The following is a 17,473-nucleotide window of genomic DNA, read 5'->3' as shown; positions in this document are numbered from 1 at the left end:
AAGGGGATTGTTTTCTTAATTTCTCTTTCGGACAGTTTATTTTGTTGTATAAAAATGCCACTGATTTATGAATATTAATTTAACATAACTGACATTAATCAATAAAATCTCATCAACATGATTAAGAGGAAAATGCGTTTCACTTCCTTAAGGTAAAACTAAAGGTGAGAACTTATGATACATACTGCCTATGTATGATTTATGCAACAAAAATAATTTTCACTTTAACATTTATTCTTATAATCACATTTAAATTATGGCAATAAAGATGATGATATGACATCTTATAATATGGCTGTTTCTTGGTCAAGGTTCTAAAGTAAATTAGGGGGGTAAGTTACTCTGTTGGTTTATGATGTACACTTAACAACAAAATATATTCCCATTGATGATTTAATTACATTAACAAAAAGCTTACGCTTAAGGTTACAGATCAAAAAAGCTGCAAAATCTAGATTTGAATCCAAATCTGCCTTACAAAAAAATTAGTTTCCTTTCACATCAGAATGCTGTTTCTGGTTTTATATTCTGTTTCTGTGTACATCTAATAATTATACATTTGCAGTCAAACTACCTAGAGTATCAGTGGGACTATATTGAATTTGTAATGTATATATAATATTTTGTTTAATTTTTTAAGGAAATATTTTTTTTTATTTCAAGAAAATCCTAACTATAGACTGAAAAAATAAAGGGTTTTATGCCTGTGATCCTGTGTGTTCTGTATTACTACGTAGTACCTGAGCATGGGGGCAGTCTTACAGATCAAAAAGTAATGATGGTTATAGTACAGGGTGGGGCAAACATAGGTTTACAGTTGAGTACCCAAAACAAGGAGTTTATGCTTGTGTTATTATATATTTATTAAATTATTATATTATTTCCCATATGAACAACTGTAAACCTACATTTGCCCCACCCTGTATGTAGTCATTCAATTTAAAAAGCACCTATTGGTTCAATTTTATCATGAGCAAATGGACTCGGCATTATTATTTCCTTTTTACAGGTTATAACATCCAAGATTGCTCAGCTGTGATTCAAACCTACGTCTATCATTTCATTGAAAATTCTGTGCTTTTCCTACCACACCCTTTTGAAGGCACTTGAAGGAGGATTGTCCTACAATCTCCTCCACATAAACAAAGTAACTTAGCTCATTACAATATGAGAGCTACTGTTCCCTACACAAATCACTGATCCTGGAATGCGCATTGACTGAAAGCAGCGAACCCTGGATTTAAATTACCACTCTGCCACCTAGTGGTGCCTTGGAGAAGGGAATATCTGAGTTCCAATTTTTCCTCTCCTGTGCCTCCCTAGACCCACCTCACAACCACTCCAGGAGTTTCCAAGGAGCTGGAAGTAGAGCATGAGTCTTTTTGCTGATGGGAACTGCCCAAATATTCCCACTTCCAGTTTCAAAGAATTTCTCTTCTCTTTCATGCTTCCCTCAATCCTTTTTCCTTCTTTCCCTTAGTTGAAGACACATAACCTCTTCAGATGATCTTAAGCTCTCCCAAAAGTTAGGAAGAGATATTGCCTTCAATCAAGCAGCTTTTGATTGAAGTCCTGAAGACAACTGTGAGACTAGGGAACATAAAGCTCTTAACAAGGTCAGGGGATTTATGCAGAACCCCCCCCCCACACACACACACACACACAATTGCAGCCTTACAGGTGGTGGTGTAGTAGATAGAGACCTAGGACACTGAGGACCTAGGTTGGAAATATCAAGGTTGCAGGTTTGAGCACGGGCTTATCTGGCTTGAGCACCAGTTGCTGGCTTCAGCATGAGATCATAGACATAATCTTATGTCGCTGCCTTGAGCCCAAGGTCGCTGGCTTGAGCAAGGGGTCACTGACATGCCTGGAGCCCCTCCAGTCAAAGCACGTATGAGAAGCAATCAATGCATTTGAAGTTTAACTCGAGGGCCAGGCAGTAGAACAGCCCCATGCTTTCATTGTGTAGTTGTTATGACAACCCTCTGAGCAGTTCTGGCTCTAATTCTTGGAGAAGAATTAAAAAAACATTATTATGCTCTCTTTGTTCTATCTATGCTTATTCTCTTTCCCCACCAAGCAGGATGTGTAGCCTAGGAATCTAGTTTCATTTCCCAGATCCATAGAGGGGTATCAGGCTTGTTCCTAAGAGAGGGGCACTAGCTTTTGTGAGCTTTCACATGGAACCCATGCCAGCCCCAGGCCTGCACAGAATCCTGCTGGAAGTGACAAGCTACGGCTACCTCTGTACTTCACATTGAGTTTAGTTGGCAGAGGACAAATAATATAACAATAATAAAGCTAAATCTTCTTTAGCACTTACTCTGTTATTCTGTTCCAGAAAGTCTTCTAACTGCATGTCATTTATTTGGAAAATAATATTATTATGTTACCCCAACTTCAAATAAGAAAGCAGAAGTTGGTTTTCTTTTCAATTGAGCTCTAAGAGTAAATTATTTCATCAGGCAAATCAAAGGCTCAGTAACTTAGCCCCCTTTCTGTAATGGAATAAATCTCCAAATCCTCTCCAATGTCATATGTGATTCTGAAATTGACTAGGTACATGCCTTTACCCCTACACCAAATCCCTACTAATATTTACTCATGTTTGGTGTACAGAATGGCTTGAGAGTCCTTCACCTTCATCAGCAGCCCAGCACTCAATAGAAAATCCTCCAGGAGAGCTTATGAAAACATAGTCCAGACAAAGATCTAACCACACAGCCCCTTTAAGACTCTCTCCACTTACCTTCCTAAAATGCCCCACTGATGTTACTCATGCCAACATGACAAGATCTGTTATCAGTACTAAGAAGTACCAGAAAGAACTATGCTTCTATGAGTAGTAAAAAGGGACTTTGATTAAATTTGCTCTAGCCATTAATGGATTCCTAGATAAATTGTCTGGAAAGCACGTCCTTATATTATGAATCTTATTTTCTCCTGTTGTCTTTTATAATAATTTTAGAAGTACATGCCTATGTAAATATTCATTGGTATAATATAAATTACACCTAAGATTTTAACATCTACTTGAAAAAATGATAATTTATACAATAAACAGTCTCCATCCATTGCATGAGAAAATTAACTGCTGAGATCAAAATTAGTGTCTGTTATTTCTGCAATTTCTAGCATGTAGTCTGATGTCTTACATATCATACCTGTACAAAGCTGGTAAGTCCTGGAAAATGGAAATGGATACAAACACAAATAACATACCAGCACATTTTCAAAAAAATTATCTTCTATTAGGAGAGTGAAGTCACTGTCAGGATAATATGATGTGCTTTAAAAAAGTATAATGTTCTATGAAAATTCAAAGCAAAACTACCTCACAGAGAGAAGAAACAGAAAACTTTGTAAATGAAGTAGTACTTAAACTAGACCTCAAAGAATGGGATTTTTTAAATTTTATTTAAAAAACTTAATTTTATTAAGTTAAAGAGCAGTAAAAAGTATGAAGAGTTAGGGGAACAAGGTGCAAGGTGTATCTAGAAAACGAATGTCATTCTTTGATAAGTTTTCTTGGAAGAATCTGACTGAGGAATCACTTTTAGACCTGACAGCGGAGGGTTTTCAATGCTGCAGTTAGTTTATATTTGCCCTGGTAGGTAATGGAAGTCACTGAGAATTTCACTCATAAAAATAATTACAAACATTTATATGTGTTCTCTGTATCCCAGCCATTATATGTTGTACATGTATTATTTCTGTGTCAGAAAACACATGTAAGGTAGGTGCTAAAATGATCTCACTTTCTAGATGAGAAAATCAATACATAAGTCATTTAGCTAATAATTGGCAGGCTAGTATTTGACCCCACATCTGTAGTTTAGGAAGCTCTGTGCTAGACAAGAAGTGGGAAAGTGAGAAATAAGAGTTCTGGTTTAAAATGAAATACTGTCAGCTATGTCCATGGGGAGATGTCCAGGGTCCGTTGAAACAGAGATTCAAGAAAAAACTAGGGCCAGAATTCAGGGAAATTTTCTGTGAGAATGTTTGCTAAAAGTATAGGAGTAGGTAAGATTGTCCCAAGAAAAAAGTGGTCAAAGAATAAAGATGAAGACTCAGAGCAGGATATTGGTGAATGACTAGATTCAGCAGGAGAGAAAGGAAGAGATGATAGCAGAGGAGAGGGAACAATCAGAAAGGGACAAGGAGAAAAAGAAAGTGCAGGAACTCCCAAGCCAAAAACAGAAGAATTTCTGAGACTGAGCATCATATGCCAAAAAGAAACAATGAGAAAGTGATCTGAGAAGAAGCCATTTGTCAGGTGGTGGGAGTGAGTTAGTAGTAAACATTGGGAGTGCGGTGCATACAATATACAGACACTGTATCATAGAATTGCACAGTTGAAACCTATATAATCTTATTTACTAATCTCACCTCAATTAATTTAGTTACCCCCCAAAAAGAAAGAAAACTATACCCATGGAATTATTCAGATGAAAGGTGTGTACATGTTAGACACAAAAGTCAAAGAAATATCAAAAGAATATGTTTATTCCACTAGATTCGTTTTTATCAGAACCATGTGACTTTTGTATTCCTTTCTTGTACCTGTCAATTGACAATGAAATATTGAACTACAAAAGAGAAAAGAGTGCAGTGCAAGAAGTTACAGTCAACGTGAGTTTCAGTGTAAGACTGATGGTAAAGACAAGACAGAGAATAGCGGGTTACAATAATAGTTACCACTGTGATCATCAGTCTATTTCACAAGCAGACAGGTGCACAAAATGAGGAAAGAGCTATACCAAAGGAAACACAGGAAGACAGAAGGGTTGAAATCACAGTGTGACACTTTAGCTTAGGCAAAAAATCTTACCACTATCATTTGCTAGTGAGCAACCTGAAAAAAAGACTTGATCATGAGAAATTGCCACAGTTTTTTCACTTATGAAATAGAAATAATAGTATGCACCAAATTATTCCATGGGATTGCTGTGAGAACAAAATAGTCAAGCATGTTAAAGTTGTCAGAGACCCAGTGAATGTTAAACACTCTTTCTTTCACCCAGCACTCATAAGGGTAGACAGACAGAAAATCAGCTGACCTGCCAACTCTCATTGCAATGAATTACAACTGGTGCATGAGTAATTGGGAGATTTTTTTTTAACTGGACAAAAAGCTAGTGGTCTTACTGAACATTCTGCTTCATTCAAAACAGAAAAATTCTTTAGCAATAAAATATATTATGAGGCTTAAATTGTAGATAAAAGTTCTGAAGGCAACACAGGCACATACATCAGAGAGTCTTAACAGGCAAGTCATTGCTCTGGACATTGCCACAATATTAAAATTTCATAGGCCTGTCCTGAGCTTCCTCGCATATCTCAAATCTATATGCACAGACATGAGGGCTGAGTGAGAATATTCCAGCATGGCTGAGCTGAGCCATGGTCCAAGCAGCACTCGTCCCCACCAGGGCCGTTGGTTTGAACTTCTTTAGAGGAGAGCCAAAGTGGCAAAAGTCCATAGGCTGGTCTCAAGGATGTACTCCTATAAGCACTTTCCAGAGTGTCTAATAAATATCCAGATGGGGAAATACTATTGGCAAACAAATCAATAAAATGTTCAAAATAATCTGAGACTAAATGGTTACATCATAGCAGGCAAATAGCCAAGAGTAAATGTTTAGTGCTTCATTAAAAATCTCTACTCAATGGACATATCCAAAGTTTTTCTATATAGAAATATATATATATTTTTTATATAGAGAAATATATATATATTTTAGCAGTGTAGGTAAAAGAAATAAAAGTCTAACCATGAGCATAAGACATTTTGCAGGCAGCTAAGCCTAATGAGAAATGGTCCTTCTATTTATATCATTGAACATCTACTTATTCATTGATTTATTCATTCATTAGTCCATTCAAAGTCATTTATAAACATCTACTAAGTCGAGGTAATTACTGTAAACTGCAATTTCATGAATTAGTGAAGGAAATAGAGGCAATTGAGTAGCAGTTTAAAGATCCTTTCAGACCCAAAAGACAGGGAGGTGGCATGGAGAAATTATAAACATGACAGAATTAATGTAGCTAGCCTGGTGTCTCACAACATTTTCTATATTGTTGAAAGGGGGCAAAATTTCTCTACCCAGATATGTGTCTCATATCTCGTAACAGGAACACTACAAACACTACGTAACAGCCTCCAGGAGGCTGCACAGACACCTGACAATAAGTGGTTCTGGGCTGAAGTGTCAATCTTTTCTACCTGGAAGGTTGAGGTAACGAAAAGGTACAAAGTGTCAGCTAAATGGTGCACAGTGGTTGTCCATAAAGCTACCACATGGCTGTAATTAAGGAAATACATGGGGTGAGACACATCATTCCCTCGTGTTACTCCCCAAATAGAACAGGATATTAAAAGTTTCTGGCTAAAGACCATTTGTGACTTGTAGGGTCAAAGAAATAGAACATATATCTGACACTCAAACTGAATTATAAAATTGAAAATGCTGAATTTCCAAACCTAAAAAAAAAAAAAAAAAAGAAGCAAAATGGAAATTCCAAGATTTGAATTTAATATGGAAAAATACAAACTTAGTTGAGTCTTTTTACAGAGCAGTCAGTGTGAAGCAACCAAGAAACCATGAAAAGGAAGTAATTTGCCTGTTTGGAAACCATCAGGGGTTAGTCGACATGGCCACAGTCATGAGAGTCTCTTAAACCTGTCATGCTCCCAGGGGATAAAGAGTCCAGGAATGATTTCCATGAAATTACCTCTGAAAGGGGTTTATGGGGAAAGAACAAGCTCCTAGAGAAATAAAACCACATCTGGATGGGAAGAGCAACAACATTGTAATATGTTTCGGGTTTTTTTTGGAAACTATGCCAAATCCAGGCATTGCTAGGATTGGGGTGAGATTTAATCCCTAGCTTTTCTGTTCTACATTTTTATGTGTTCTTTTTTCACTGTCAGTATGCACTAACCCTAGCCTAGAAGTCACGTGTGTTCAGCTCCTAACTATATAGAAATGTCAGGAATCAGGGTGACGTGAAACTTTGAAGCTTGTTATTTAGCCAAAATTTAATTTTAAAGTCTTTGTTATTTTAGAAAGAAATCTAACAAAAAGTTGTTTTAAGTAAACAGTTTCCAATCGACATCAGCATCCTTGAAGTTGTAAGCAAACATGTAGAGCTTCGAGCTCAAGAGCCAGGAGAAAATGTTAGTCCAAGTTCCATCTGTGATGTTCCCCACTGCGTCCCCCTCCCGCCTGGTGCAGAGAGACAGGTGACCCGGGCCTGACGGCAGGCAACTCTGCTCTTCAGTTTCTTCATCTGGAAAATCCAAGTGCTAGACTAGGTCCATGGTTTCTGAACTTCATGCCACTGAACCCTCATTGTTCCATAGAAATTGGGGACGTTTCTAGAGAAAGGGGCACAGGGGACAAAGTGGAAATGAGGTAGGTAGGACTCCCAGATCCCATTCCCACTTCCATCAAAAAACTTCTTTCATCTGCATAACAAACTGGTTTCCAAAAAAAGGCTTTTAAAAAAGGATATAGTAGTTTTTAAAGGTTTGAAAACTTCTAAACTGTAGGATATAAAACTTTGCCAGACTGAATCTTTTTATGAGACTTTTCCAGAATGATATGTAATTTCTTGCCCAGTCCAAATGGTCACAGTGGTGTTCTCTCGACTGAACTCTTGTTTCTGGACCCCAGAGCTGGAGGCAGTCTCACCACACTGACCAGATTCCCTAAAACCCGCGTGTGTCTGCCACCCCGTAACGTTGGAAACACAGCCTGCGTTCAAGCATAAAGAGTTCCTTTCACTATTTTGGCTTGCCTGTGCTGGAGTCACTTCAACTGCCAGTGTTCTTTGGACATTGCCGCACCCTCTGTCAGATATCAGTGAGAAGGGGAGGATTCCATCCCATTCCTCATATGCCTTTGGACTCACATATTGCTCCACTTTGACGAGGAAGTTGTGGTTAAATGATTAGGGAATGAGTAAGTTCTTTCATATCAGTACAAAACATAGTGGAGCAACATATATGCACATGATGTTGTTTGTAGTGTGGGGAGGAAAACAGAAGTAGGTAAGCTGAGAAAAGTTCTGAGAAAGCAAACCTGACGTGGTGGGAAAGGTGGGAGACACCATGAGGTCCCAGTGGGAGACCTCAAATTGTTTCTCAACTTTCTGTCTCATTTAAACACTTGCAAGGAAGGCGGGTGGGACATCACTACTAAAAGCTACAGATATAAAGCAACTTTTCTCTCAAGAGTGGAATGGATACCACTGGTGGTGCCTATGACAATTTGATGTGGCACATGAACACGTGAATGTGCATTTTTTGTAACATAACCATATGTTTATTTTAATGTGCATATAAGAATAATAGTTTATTTAGCTATGATTTTACAGATATGATAATCCATAAAATGGCAAAACTTTTAAAGTAAATTTAAAAAAAATATCTGAATAATATTACAGGTGGTACTAGTATTGGCAAAGATTTGGCAGAAAATGATGATGCAGGCAAGAGGATTTATGAAGGTCAGGAAACTTAGGGCTGGACCAGCTCCAGAATCTCTCCTATCCCTGCACTTTTTGGTAAAACTAATCTGTGCAACTTTTACAGACTTCCGTTAAAGCTACTGTAAGGTGTCCATAAGATGTCTGTTTATTAATTACCCCATCTCATAGTATTTGGTGCACAGAAGATGCTAAATAAGATCACTTGGATGAATGAATGCATAAATACATAAACCGGTGCACACATGAAAGAATAAATAATTGCTGCTTAGTCCCAAGGAGCAATCATCGAGGGAAACAAGGATGATTAAAAATAAGATCCCAGGGTCACGCTTGATCTTTTACCAGCCCCTGCCTCACCTGATACATTCTGACAGGTTTCAGAGAAGGATCCTATTTTTCCCATAATGCCAATGGACGGGGTCTACACAAGGCAGAACTTTATGTCATAGTCACCTGTGGATGACAGTCTTCTCAGCCAAGGTTCTCAAATCCCGATCCTGGATAAAGATTAAGGGAAACCATGCACTGTGCAAACAATGTACCAAGCAGCTTAACAGGGAACCCCACTGAATTCAGGAAAACTACCCCAAAGGGAATGTATGTGGTGCTAAATAAACTTTAGTCACTACAGGTGTTGAACAGCCACAGAGTATGTGATGTCAGCAATCCTGCCCTTCGCCCTGGAAGCAAGGTGTGTATATATGACTTGGATCACTTTCTAACAAGCAGAATCAAGTAGCAAAGTTTGTTTTCTTAAAAAGGTCATGGAGTACTTTGTGATCTGCTCCTATAGAACAAGCAAGGTATTTTTCAAATAGAATAGAAACAAATTCAAGAAAACAGCTGTTTACATGATAGCGTGTGTCTCCTTCACACACGTTCTGTTTGATTTAATCATAAAATTGCAACACCTAGCAAACCCAAATAATCTACTTGGAGTCATCACTTCTGATGATTGCTTAGGCTATTCACAACTAATCAAGAGGATGTTATGAAACATGAGTCAGACCTCTTCCGGCTTTCTAGAAGTGCAAGGACTCTATATATAAAGAGGGAGCTTCCCAGCAGGGATATTGGAGCAGCAGGCAGGTGAGGAGCCATCAGATTTCTCCAGCTGAGAAGGAAGACAGCAGACAGCATGCACCAGCTTCCTCTACTGCTGCTGCTCTGGGGCGTAGGGTCTCATGGCTTCCCAGCAGCATCTGTAAACAGACAAGACGATGATGTGGAGATGGTCCAGGTAAGTGTTGAATTTTAATGCCAGAAATGGAAAGGCCTTTATTTGCATTTTTTTTTCCTACAGTAAAACAGAGTAGTTGTAGTTAGTATAATGAAGTTTTTTTAAGGTTGAATTTTCTGCAATGAGTTAGTTGGAGGTGAAAGGGAACTAAAGGAATGATATGCAAATATGGCTCTACACATTGTAATTCTGGCTTCATAGTAACTAATGGTGGGGAGATTTCTCTCTGAAATTACAGTGTCCACCAATGGTAAAGATAATAAGGACCATGAAATCAAAATACAATCTTTAAGAGTAGAGCCCTGTTTCTCCAAAACTCCATACTGTCAATCTTTAGAAATATTATATAAGAACGATTTCCCATCCAGCGTTACAATAACATCATCTTTATCATCTTTCACCAGAAATACCTGGAGAACTACTACGATCTGAAGAGTAATGGAGAACAAATTGGAAGGCAGAGAAAGAACAGCCTAGTGGCTGAAAAACTGAAACAAATGCAGGAATTCTTTGGGTTGAAAGTGACAGGGAGGCCAGATGCAGCAACCCTGGACATGATGAAGCAGGCTAGATGTGGGGTGCCAGACGTGGCTAGCTTTGCCCTCACTGAGGGGAACCCTCGGTGGGAGAGCACACACCTGACCTACAGGTAACCTGACAGAGCACCAGACTGAAAACAAGACTTCCCATCAGAGCCATTAGAAATGAGGTTCCATATGTCTCTATTTTTATTTTATTTTTAGAATTGAAAATTACACGCCAGATTTGCCGAGAGAAGATGTGAACAATGCCATTAAGAAAGCCTTTCAACTCTGGAGTAATGTCACACCCCTGACTTTCACCGAGGTCTTCGAAGGTCAAGCAGACATAATGATATCCTTTGTCTGGAGAGGTAAGCTCCGCTAGTAGCACAGAAGTATTCTCACCTTAACTTCACCCTGCCCCTAAATCTCTCCAGCTTCACAGCTAGAATTCTTTGTGTGAGAGGATTGCTGATTTTATGGGCTTGAAAAGGGAACCTAGGTTACATTTGATAGAATTTTGTTTGCCTCTCAGCAAAGCAAATACTTGCTCTCCTAAGTAAGAAGCAAGGGGGATATTTGTTAAATTCTGTTTCTTGCAGATCATGGTGACAATTCGCCCTTTGATGGACCTGGAGGAAACCTTGCTCATGCTTTTCAACCAGGCCCACGTCTTGGAGGGGACGTTCATTTTGATGAAGAAGAAGTGTGGACTAGTGATTTCAGAAGTAAGTCAACTAATCTTGCCTTTCTCAATTCCCCCCACCCCTTTGTGATTTATTGTAATAATTGGTTGATTATACTGAAAAAAATACATTAATGAAGTATGCATTTATAAATGGTTTCTACTACCATTTAGGAAATTCATGATACATTGAGAAAAGTGTAAGAAAAGCATATTTTGTTAGTAACAACATCTTATTGGCTATAAATAAGCCACACTAAAATCTCTATTAAGAAAATGTTTAAATCCTCAATGGTTGACTTGTGTTTCCATAAGTTTTTTTTACCAAATGACACATCACAATTTAAGATTATGTGTTGTAAGATTATGTGTTTTATAAAATTCCCAACATTAAGCATGTATTAGTTTTGTAAATAGAGAGAAAAAAATTGTGCTAATAGAAGCTGATCGCTTCTCTGAGACACAAGATGTGTCATCTAGTCATAGAGAAGACTGAGGAATCTGTGCTCGACCCTCCGGCGGCTGAGTGTGCCTGTTTATTGCATCAGTGTATTCACAGAGTTTTAGGCTTTAACCTCGCCCTTCACTATTAATAAATGCATGTCTCTCACTTTAGGGAAAAAGTTTTATATATATAGTTTAAAAACTATGAAGAAAATATGAACATTAGTTCTTATAGAGTTATAGATTGCTTAATTAAGTATCTTAAAACTGAAAACACTTTAAATAAAATGCAAATGGGTATAAATGGGTATATCGGCCTTTTTAGATTACAACTTGTATCGTGTTGCCGCTCATGAACTGGGCCATTCCCTTGGACTCTCTCATTCTACTGATATTGGGGCTTTGATGTACCCCAGCTACATCTTCAGTGGTGAGGTGCAGCTCTCTCAGGATGACATCAATGGTATCCAGACCATCTATGGTGAGTATAAAGAAAAATATCACAGAAAAGGCCCATTAGAGCAACCATTTGCTATATCTTTTAAGAAACTGTCTTTCATTGTTTATATAGTTGTCTCATGCCGGGCAGCACAAACTACAGATCTCTTTTCTCTTTAGGCCCCTCCAAAAACCCCAGACAGCCAGCAGGCCCTCAAACCCCAGAAGTCTGTGATAGTAAGCTAACCTTTGATGCTATAACTACGATTCGCGGAGAAATGATGTTCTTCAAAGACAGGTAAGACATCAATTCTTCTTGTTTTGTGTTTGTAATAATAACGGCACTCACTGTTGTGGATCCTTGTGGGTCACTACGATGCTTCGCTCATCACTTATCTTACGTTTGTTTGTACATATAATTATATTATAGCACTTGCTTGCATACTCAAGTAGGCAAAACCTAATGAATTTATAACACCATAATTTTCCCACATGTATTCTGCATTTTGATTCTCAGAAAAAAAAATATTACTGAAGAGAGAAGGAAAGAGAGCCTTTTAGGACACAGAGTTTATTGATGACAGAGCAGTAATTGGTCTTCTGAGTTCTATTCTGGGTGTTTTTCATTTATGGCATTCTTTATGGTGATTGGGATGTTAGTACATAATTAGGAAAAATAATTTCTTTTTCACTGCACCATCATGCTGGTACCTGTTAAATATCATCCCTTCCATTCTGGAAAAGATGATTTTTCCAAAGCTTGTGATTATGACAGGTCTCCAGAGGCCTCCAGAGGCCCAGAGAAAAGTAAGAGTCACTGTAAGAGAGTCCTTATGAGTTCATGAGGCCCTCTTTGGATGGAGATGAGCAACACAATGTGCTTCTCTCCTCAGAGCAGGATTCTAGGTCTCCCCCTGCAGCATCGGCCTCAAAAAGGCAAGGGTCCCCCGACACACAAAGAACAGTCTTGCTCTGCACACCACACTGATTGCTAAAGGACCTGGTAAAATCATAATCTAGTCTTTTTCTGCATGATGCAGTCCACAGCACAGAGAAAGTAGGGATGCTCAGAAAGGCTCGAGTCTCCTCAACCACTCTTCTCATAGTGTTGTCGGTACTGTTCTAATATGTTGTGGCCATCTCTACTCAAGAATTCAGGCTATTGGCTGCTAACACTGTTCATCTTCTTAATTATTCTTGAGTTTAACAGGTAAGGCGGGGTGTGAGCCACCCAAGGGGTGGCTCAATGTCAGGGCTGCTAAGGAAATACATGGTGTTTAGGGGAAGCCCTCGGTACAGCAAGACACCTAGCCAAGCAAGTATGTGGAGGATTACTCCAAGGAGTAGGACCAAGTCTAGCATTTGCAGGAACTAAAGGGACATGGAGACCATTTAAATGTCACCAAGTTATTAAGATATGGAAGATCAGAAACAGTAATAGTAACTGACTTACCCAAGGTCTCACAGTCAGGCAGAGAGGCAAAGGCAAGATTTCTGATTACCAAGGTCATAGTCTTTCCTGCAGCTTAGAATCTGAAAAGACTTCCATCAGCCGACACGACAGTCTATGCTTTGCTGTTTCTCCCAGTCTCTGTGGGCTTGTAAAATCAGCTTTGTAAACCACCAACCAAAGCAAAACAAAGGAGGAACTGCCAGACCCAAGTTTACAATTAACCTTCGTCTCTTAGCTGTGTAGGCTTAGCAGCTCCCTTTGCCTCCCTGCCCTGAACTTCTCATTTGTAAAATGAGAGTAATATTCTCTTGCAGGGGTTTTCGTGAGGTAGGGTATGATGAAGTAAAGACCCTGTGTGTTGGAAGTGTACACTCAGGTGAGATGTCAGTGCTGTACTCTGGCCAGCCATGTGCTGCAGTGGAGTCCTAAGGGCTCACACGCCAACGCTGAGTTTTAAATTTTGAGAATTTTGTAAGCTGGTTGTGAAACACAACCACTATTAAAAAGTTAAATTAGATTTCAACTAAACATACCATAATAAAATTATTCAAAACATACCCCTTTGCAATATTTTTGCTACATTTTACTTTTTATTAATGTTCCTGAGGTTATGCCTAATGTACAGTATTTGTGTGATAGAAACACTACACATAGGTGTGCTACCGCAGATCTCTTGAAATCTTCTATGGTGAGAGTATTTCCATCCTGGAAATGAGCAGGAGCGACAAGCTAGGACTCCTCCCACCCTCACCTTGGAGCCCCAGATGTTAAACATCTGTCCACACACCGCTAGTGCCTCAGTGAGAAGGAGCTAGATGTCAGCCAGACTTGCAATAGATTAGATCAAAACCTTGTCTTCTTTTTTTCAAACCAGGTTCTACATACGCACAAGTGCTTACTACCCAGAACCTGAGCTCAATTTCATTGCTATTTTCTGGCCAAATCTGCCAAATGGACTCCAAGCTGCGTATGAGGTTGCTCACAGAGATGAAGTCCGGTTTTTCAAAGGTAACACTTCCAATTACTCTATGAATTAATTTTTCACTGTCTGAGATAAGAAAGCACTAGTACTTACTTTCCATGGAATGTTATGAACCTAAGTCTCACCAAATCAAATCAAAAGTGAGGGAGGGAGTCCATTACCTTAAGAATTACATAGTGCATTTCTGAGTCTTTTAACATAAAAAGCATATGACTAGGGATGAAAATTTTCTGGCCTGTTTATGAATCTAGACTTATGAAAGTGTTTTTCTGTGAAAATTATGTGTGCATTTAAAACCCTTTCCATATCTCTGGGAGTGCTGAGAAATCAGATTGAGAGCCTTGGACCAGTACTGTAGAGAGCATGCAGCAGAAGCATTTGAGTTGTGTGACTCCAGAGGGGAGGCACCCTGCAGGCGGCCAGCTAAGGATGCTGGGGCCTTGCTCTCAAAGTGTAATCCTCACACCAACCCGCTGACATCACCGGAGAGTGTGTTAGAAACACAGACTCTCACTTAGCTTGATGCCCTCAAGGTTTATTCCTGCTGTCAGGCCCCACTCCAGGCCTTCTTGAACTGTAACAAGATTTCCAGGCAATTTGTATATACACTGAAGTATGAGAAGTCCTGAATCACCATGAATTGACTGTCTGTGAGGTGGTATCATGGACTCCTGAGTCATTTGAACATCTGGCTTTGGATAGAAGTTCCCAATTGCATAAACCAGTCATTCTCAAAGATGTTGCATGTTAGAATCATCTAGAAAACATTTTTAAATATACTGATTTCATTTGTCTGTGGTAGGATACTAACATCAGTATTTTTAACAATATTCCTAGTTAATTCTAATGTGCAGCCAGGACCCTGCTCTAATATATGAGGCTAACTTCACTGGAAACTTGCTCACTGTCTCCTGCTGCCTTGGGTGTTTCCATCACTGTTCTTGATTGGCAGGTACTAAGTACTGGGCTGTGCAGGGGCAAAATATGCTGCCCGGATACCCCAAGGACATCTACAGGTCCTTTGGCTTCCCTAGAAGTGTGAAGAATATCGATGCTGCTGTCTTTGACGAAGATACTGGGAAAACATACTTCTTTGTTGCTAACAAGTACTGGAGGTAAAAAAAAAAAAAATGTTAAGGCACCAGGTCTCTCTATATAGAAAGAAAGCTCTAGATCCCTGGTCAGAAAACCGCGGCTCATGAGCCACATGCTGCTCTTTGGCCCCTGAGTGTGGCTCTTCTACAAAATACCACATGCGGGCGCTACCTCTATAAGGAATGTACCTACCTATATAGCTTAAGTTTTAAAAATTTGGCTCTCTAAAGAAATTTTAATCGTTGTACTGTAGATATTTGGCTCTGTTGACTAATGAGTTTGCTGACCACTGCCTAGATATTTAAAAATGATTCTCGTGTTGCCTTGGCTAGCTGCCTTTTCTATGAATGGTTGTAGACAGTCCAGTATCCACGTCTCTTGGTCAATAGTCATCATGCAATATCTGTCCCAGGAAACCAGGGAGCACTTGAGCTGAATTTGAAAAAGGAAGCCATAAAAAGGAGGACATTCATCCTTACAGAGCTACTTCAGCCAACAGTAACTTATTTTTAGTCATACTGTACCTTAACAGGACATTGTGTGGCACCAACTGGAAAATTAGAATCAGATGCTGGAGTTCAAAGGGACCTTATAAGTCTTCTAATCTACCCATCATCTTCCCTCACCTCATCCCACCCCCAACTCCAATTTACACATGATCTATGGAATTAAAAGTTCTTATTTAATTCTTGTTGGTGAATTCTCTGTGAAGATTTTTGAGAAGGCTTTGTGTTTAACAAATGGTTCTGACACTTTTTATTATTTTTTGACCAGATATGATGAGTACAGACGATCCATGGATGCAGGTTACCCCAAAATGATAGCAGCTGACTTTCCTGGAATTGGCCAAAAAGTTGATGCTGTTTTCCAGAAAGATGGTGAGTGAATATATATGTACTTCCTCTATTTACTGTTCTAAATAATGATACTGATGCTATACTATCATTATTTAGAACAGCAAATGCCAAAAAAATATTTATTCTCATAAATAACTTGGGTTTTTCAAGAATTCAAGTTAAACCTAGAAAATACTTGTATGATGTAGTAAATCTCTTTTGTTTTTGTTTCTAGGATTTTTCTATTTCTTCCACAGAACAAGGCAATACAAATTTGATCCTAAAACCAAGAGAATTTTGACTCTGCAGAAAGCTAATAGCTGGTTCAACTGTAGATAAAATTGACTAACTATTTCACCATTGAACAGAAAAATATATTTTGAGAACCCAAGGAAGGTATTTTCCTGAAGAGCCATTTTAAAAAAAGTATAGAGCTATTAAGTATAATTTTTATACCTCATTCTGCATATGTTTTTTATGATTTAGAATGCAATGCTTTATGTACTGTTATAATTTAGTTCCACATGCTAAGGAAGGTCAAGTTTATGGCTTATCGATATATATTAGCTAGTTTTGCAGAAAGTAGCTCTTTTTTGAAGTAAGAGACTCTGACATTAAGCCTAGGGAGCAGTCCCAGTGATGAACATCTCCTCTCAAGAGAGAAAGAGACAAAGACATGAGTCTTCAGCAGAGAAGAAGCAATTCAAGAACATACTTGCGGCCACTAGCTAATATCATCCTAATAAGCAACAACTTTTGTTACAGAAAATAAAATATTTTATGTTTGAAATAAAACCATCTTTGTCTCTACTGTTTTATAAATGTTCTGTTATATTTGTTATAATGCAGTTATTTCTTGATTATAAAGCCACACTTAACTTAATTTTCAGATTTGAAATGGGAAGTAGATAACTATGCAAAATATTTATGTGGGATATTAAGAAATACAAGTTCAAATATTTTTCATTCTAATAGAATTTACATCAGATAGAAGGGGAGAAAAATCAATTTTCTATTTCCTGTATAAGGATTCCAAATTAGTTTTAGGTAAAAGCAAGGACATCATGGTAGAGTTTTCTAAGGGTACATTCTTCTCTCTTCTGGGCACATTGAGGATTATGTTTCCCCATAGTCTAACTCCCTGTAGTTGTGGGGGGAGGGCTGGGCAGTGGCATCTGACTAGTCCTGGCCAGTGGATTGTGTCCCGATGTGAACAATATCACTTCCAGGTGGAAACATTTGATTGCTGGTGCAAATTTCTCCAGTGTCTCCCTGTT

The 17,473-nt window shown here is 38.6% G+C and overlaps 1 protein-coding gene across 1 annotated transcript; it reads left to right on the top strand.

Moving 5' to 3' along the window:
* The first annotated feature begins 9,257 nt into the window (after nt 1–9,257).
* MMP1 (matrix metallopeptidase 1) lies at nt 9,258–16,994 on the top strand. Its single transcript, XM_066360741.1, has 10 exons — nt 9,258–9,742; nt 10,147–10,391; nt 10,486–10,634; nt 10,866–10,991; nt 11,718–11,873; nt 12,011–12,128; nt 14,158–14,291; nt 15,218–15,380; nt 16,135–16,238; nt 16,432–16,994. The coding sequence occupies exons 1-10, from the start codon at nt 9,641–9,643 to the stop codon at nt 16,533–16,535; spliced, it is 1,401 nt and encodes a 466-aa protein (XP_066216838.1). The 5' UTR covers nt 9,258–9,640; the 3' UTR covers nt 16,536–16,994.
* The last annotated feature ends 479 nt before the right edge of the window (nt 16,995–17,473 follow it).

The sequence above is a fragment of the Saccopteryx leptura genome, chromosome 1, assembly GCF_036850995.1.
Source record: "Saccopteryx leptura isolate mSacLep1 chromosome 1, mSacLep1_pri_phased_curated, whole genome shotgun sequence".
Taxonomy (NCBI): Eukaryota; Metazoa; Chordata; class Mammalia; order Chiroptera; family Emballonuridae; genus Saccopteryx; species Saccopteryx leptura.
This window is presented reverse-complemented; position numbering and strand designations above follow the sequence as displayed.

What these genes read in the sequence shown, in the direction of transcription:
- MMP1 (XM_066360741.1), top strand. Translation starts at nt 9,641, where the DNA reads ATGCACCAGCTTCCTCTACTGCTGCTGCTCTGGGGCGTAGGGTCTCAT. An exon ending in TGGTATCCAGACCATCTATG is followed by an intron (nt 11,874 to 12,010) that starts GTGAGTATAAAG and finishes TTTTCTCTTTAG; the next exon opens with GCCCCTCCAAAAACCCCAGA. An exon ending in ATGATGTTCTTCAAAGACAG is followed by an intron (nt 12,129 to 14,157) that starts GTAAGACATCAA and finishes TTTTCAAACCAG; the next exon opens with GTTCTACATACGCACAAGTG.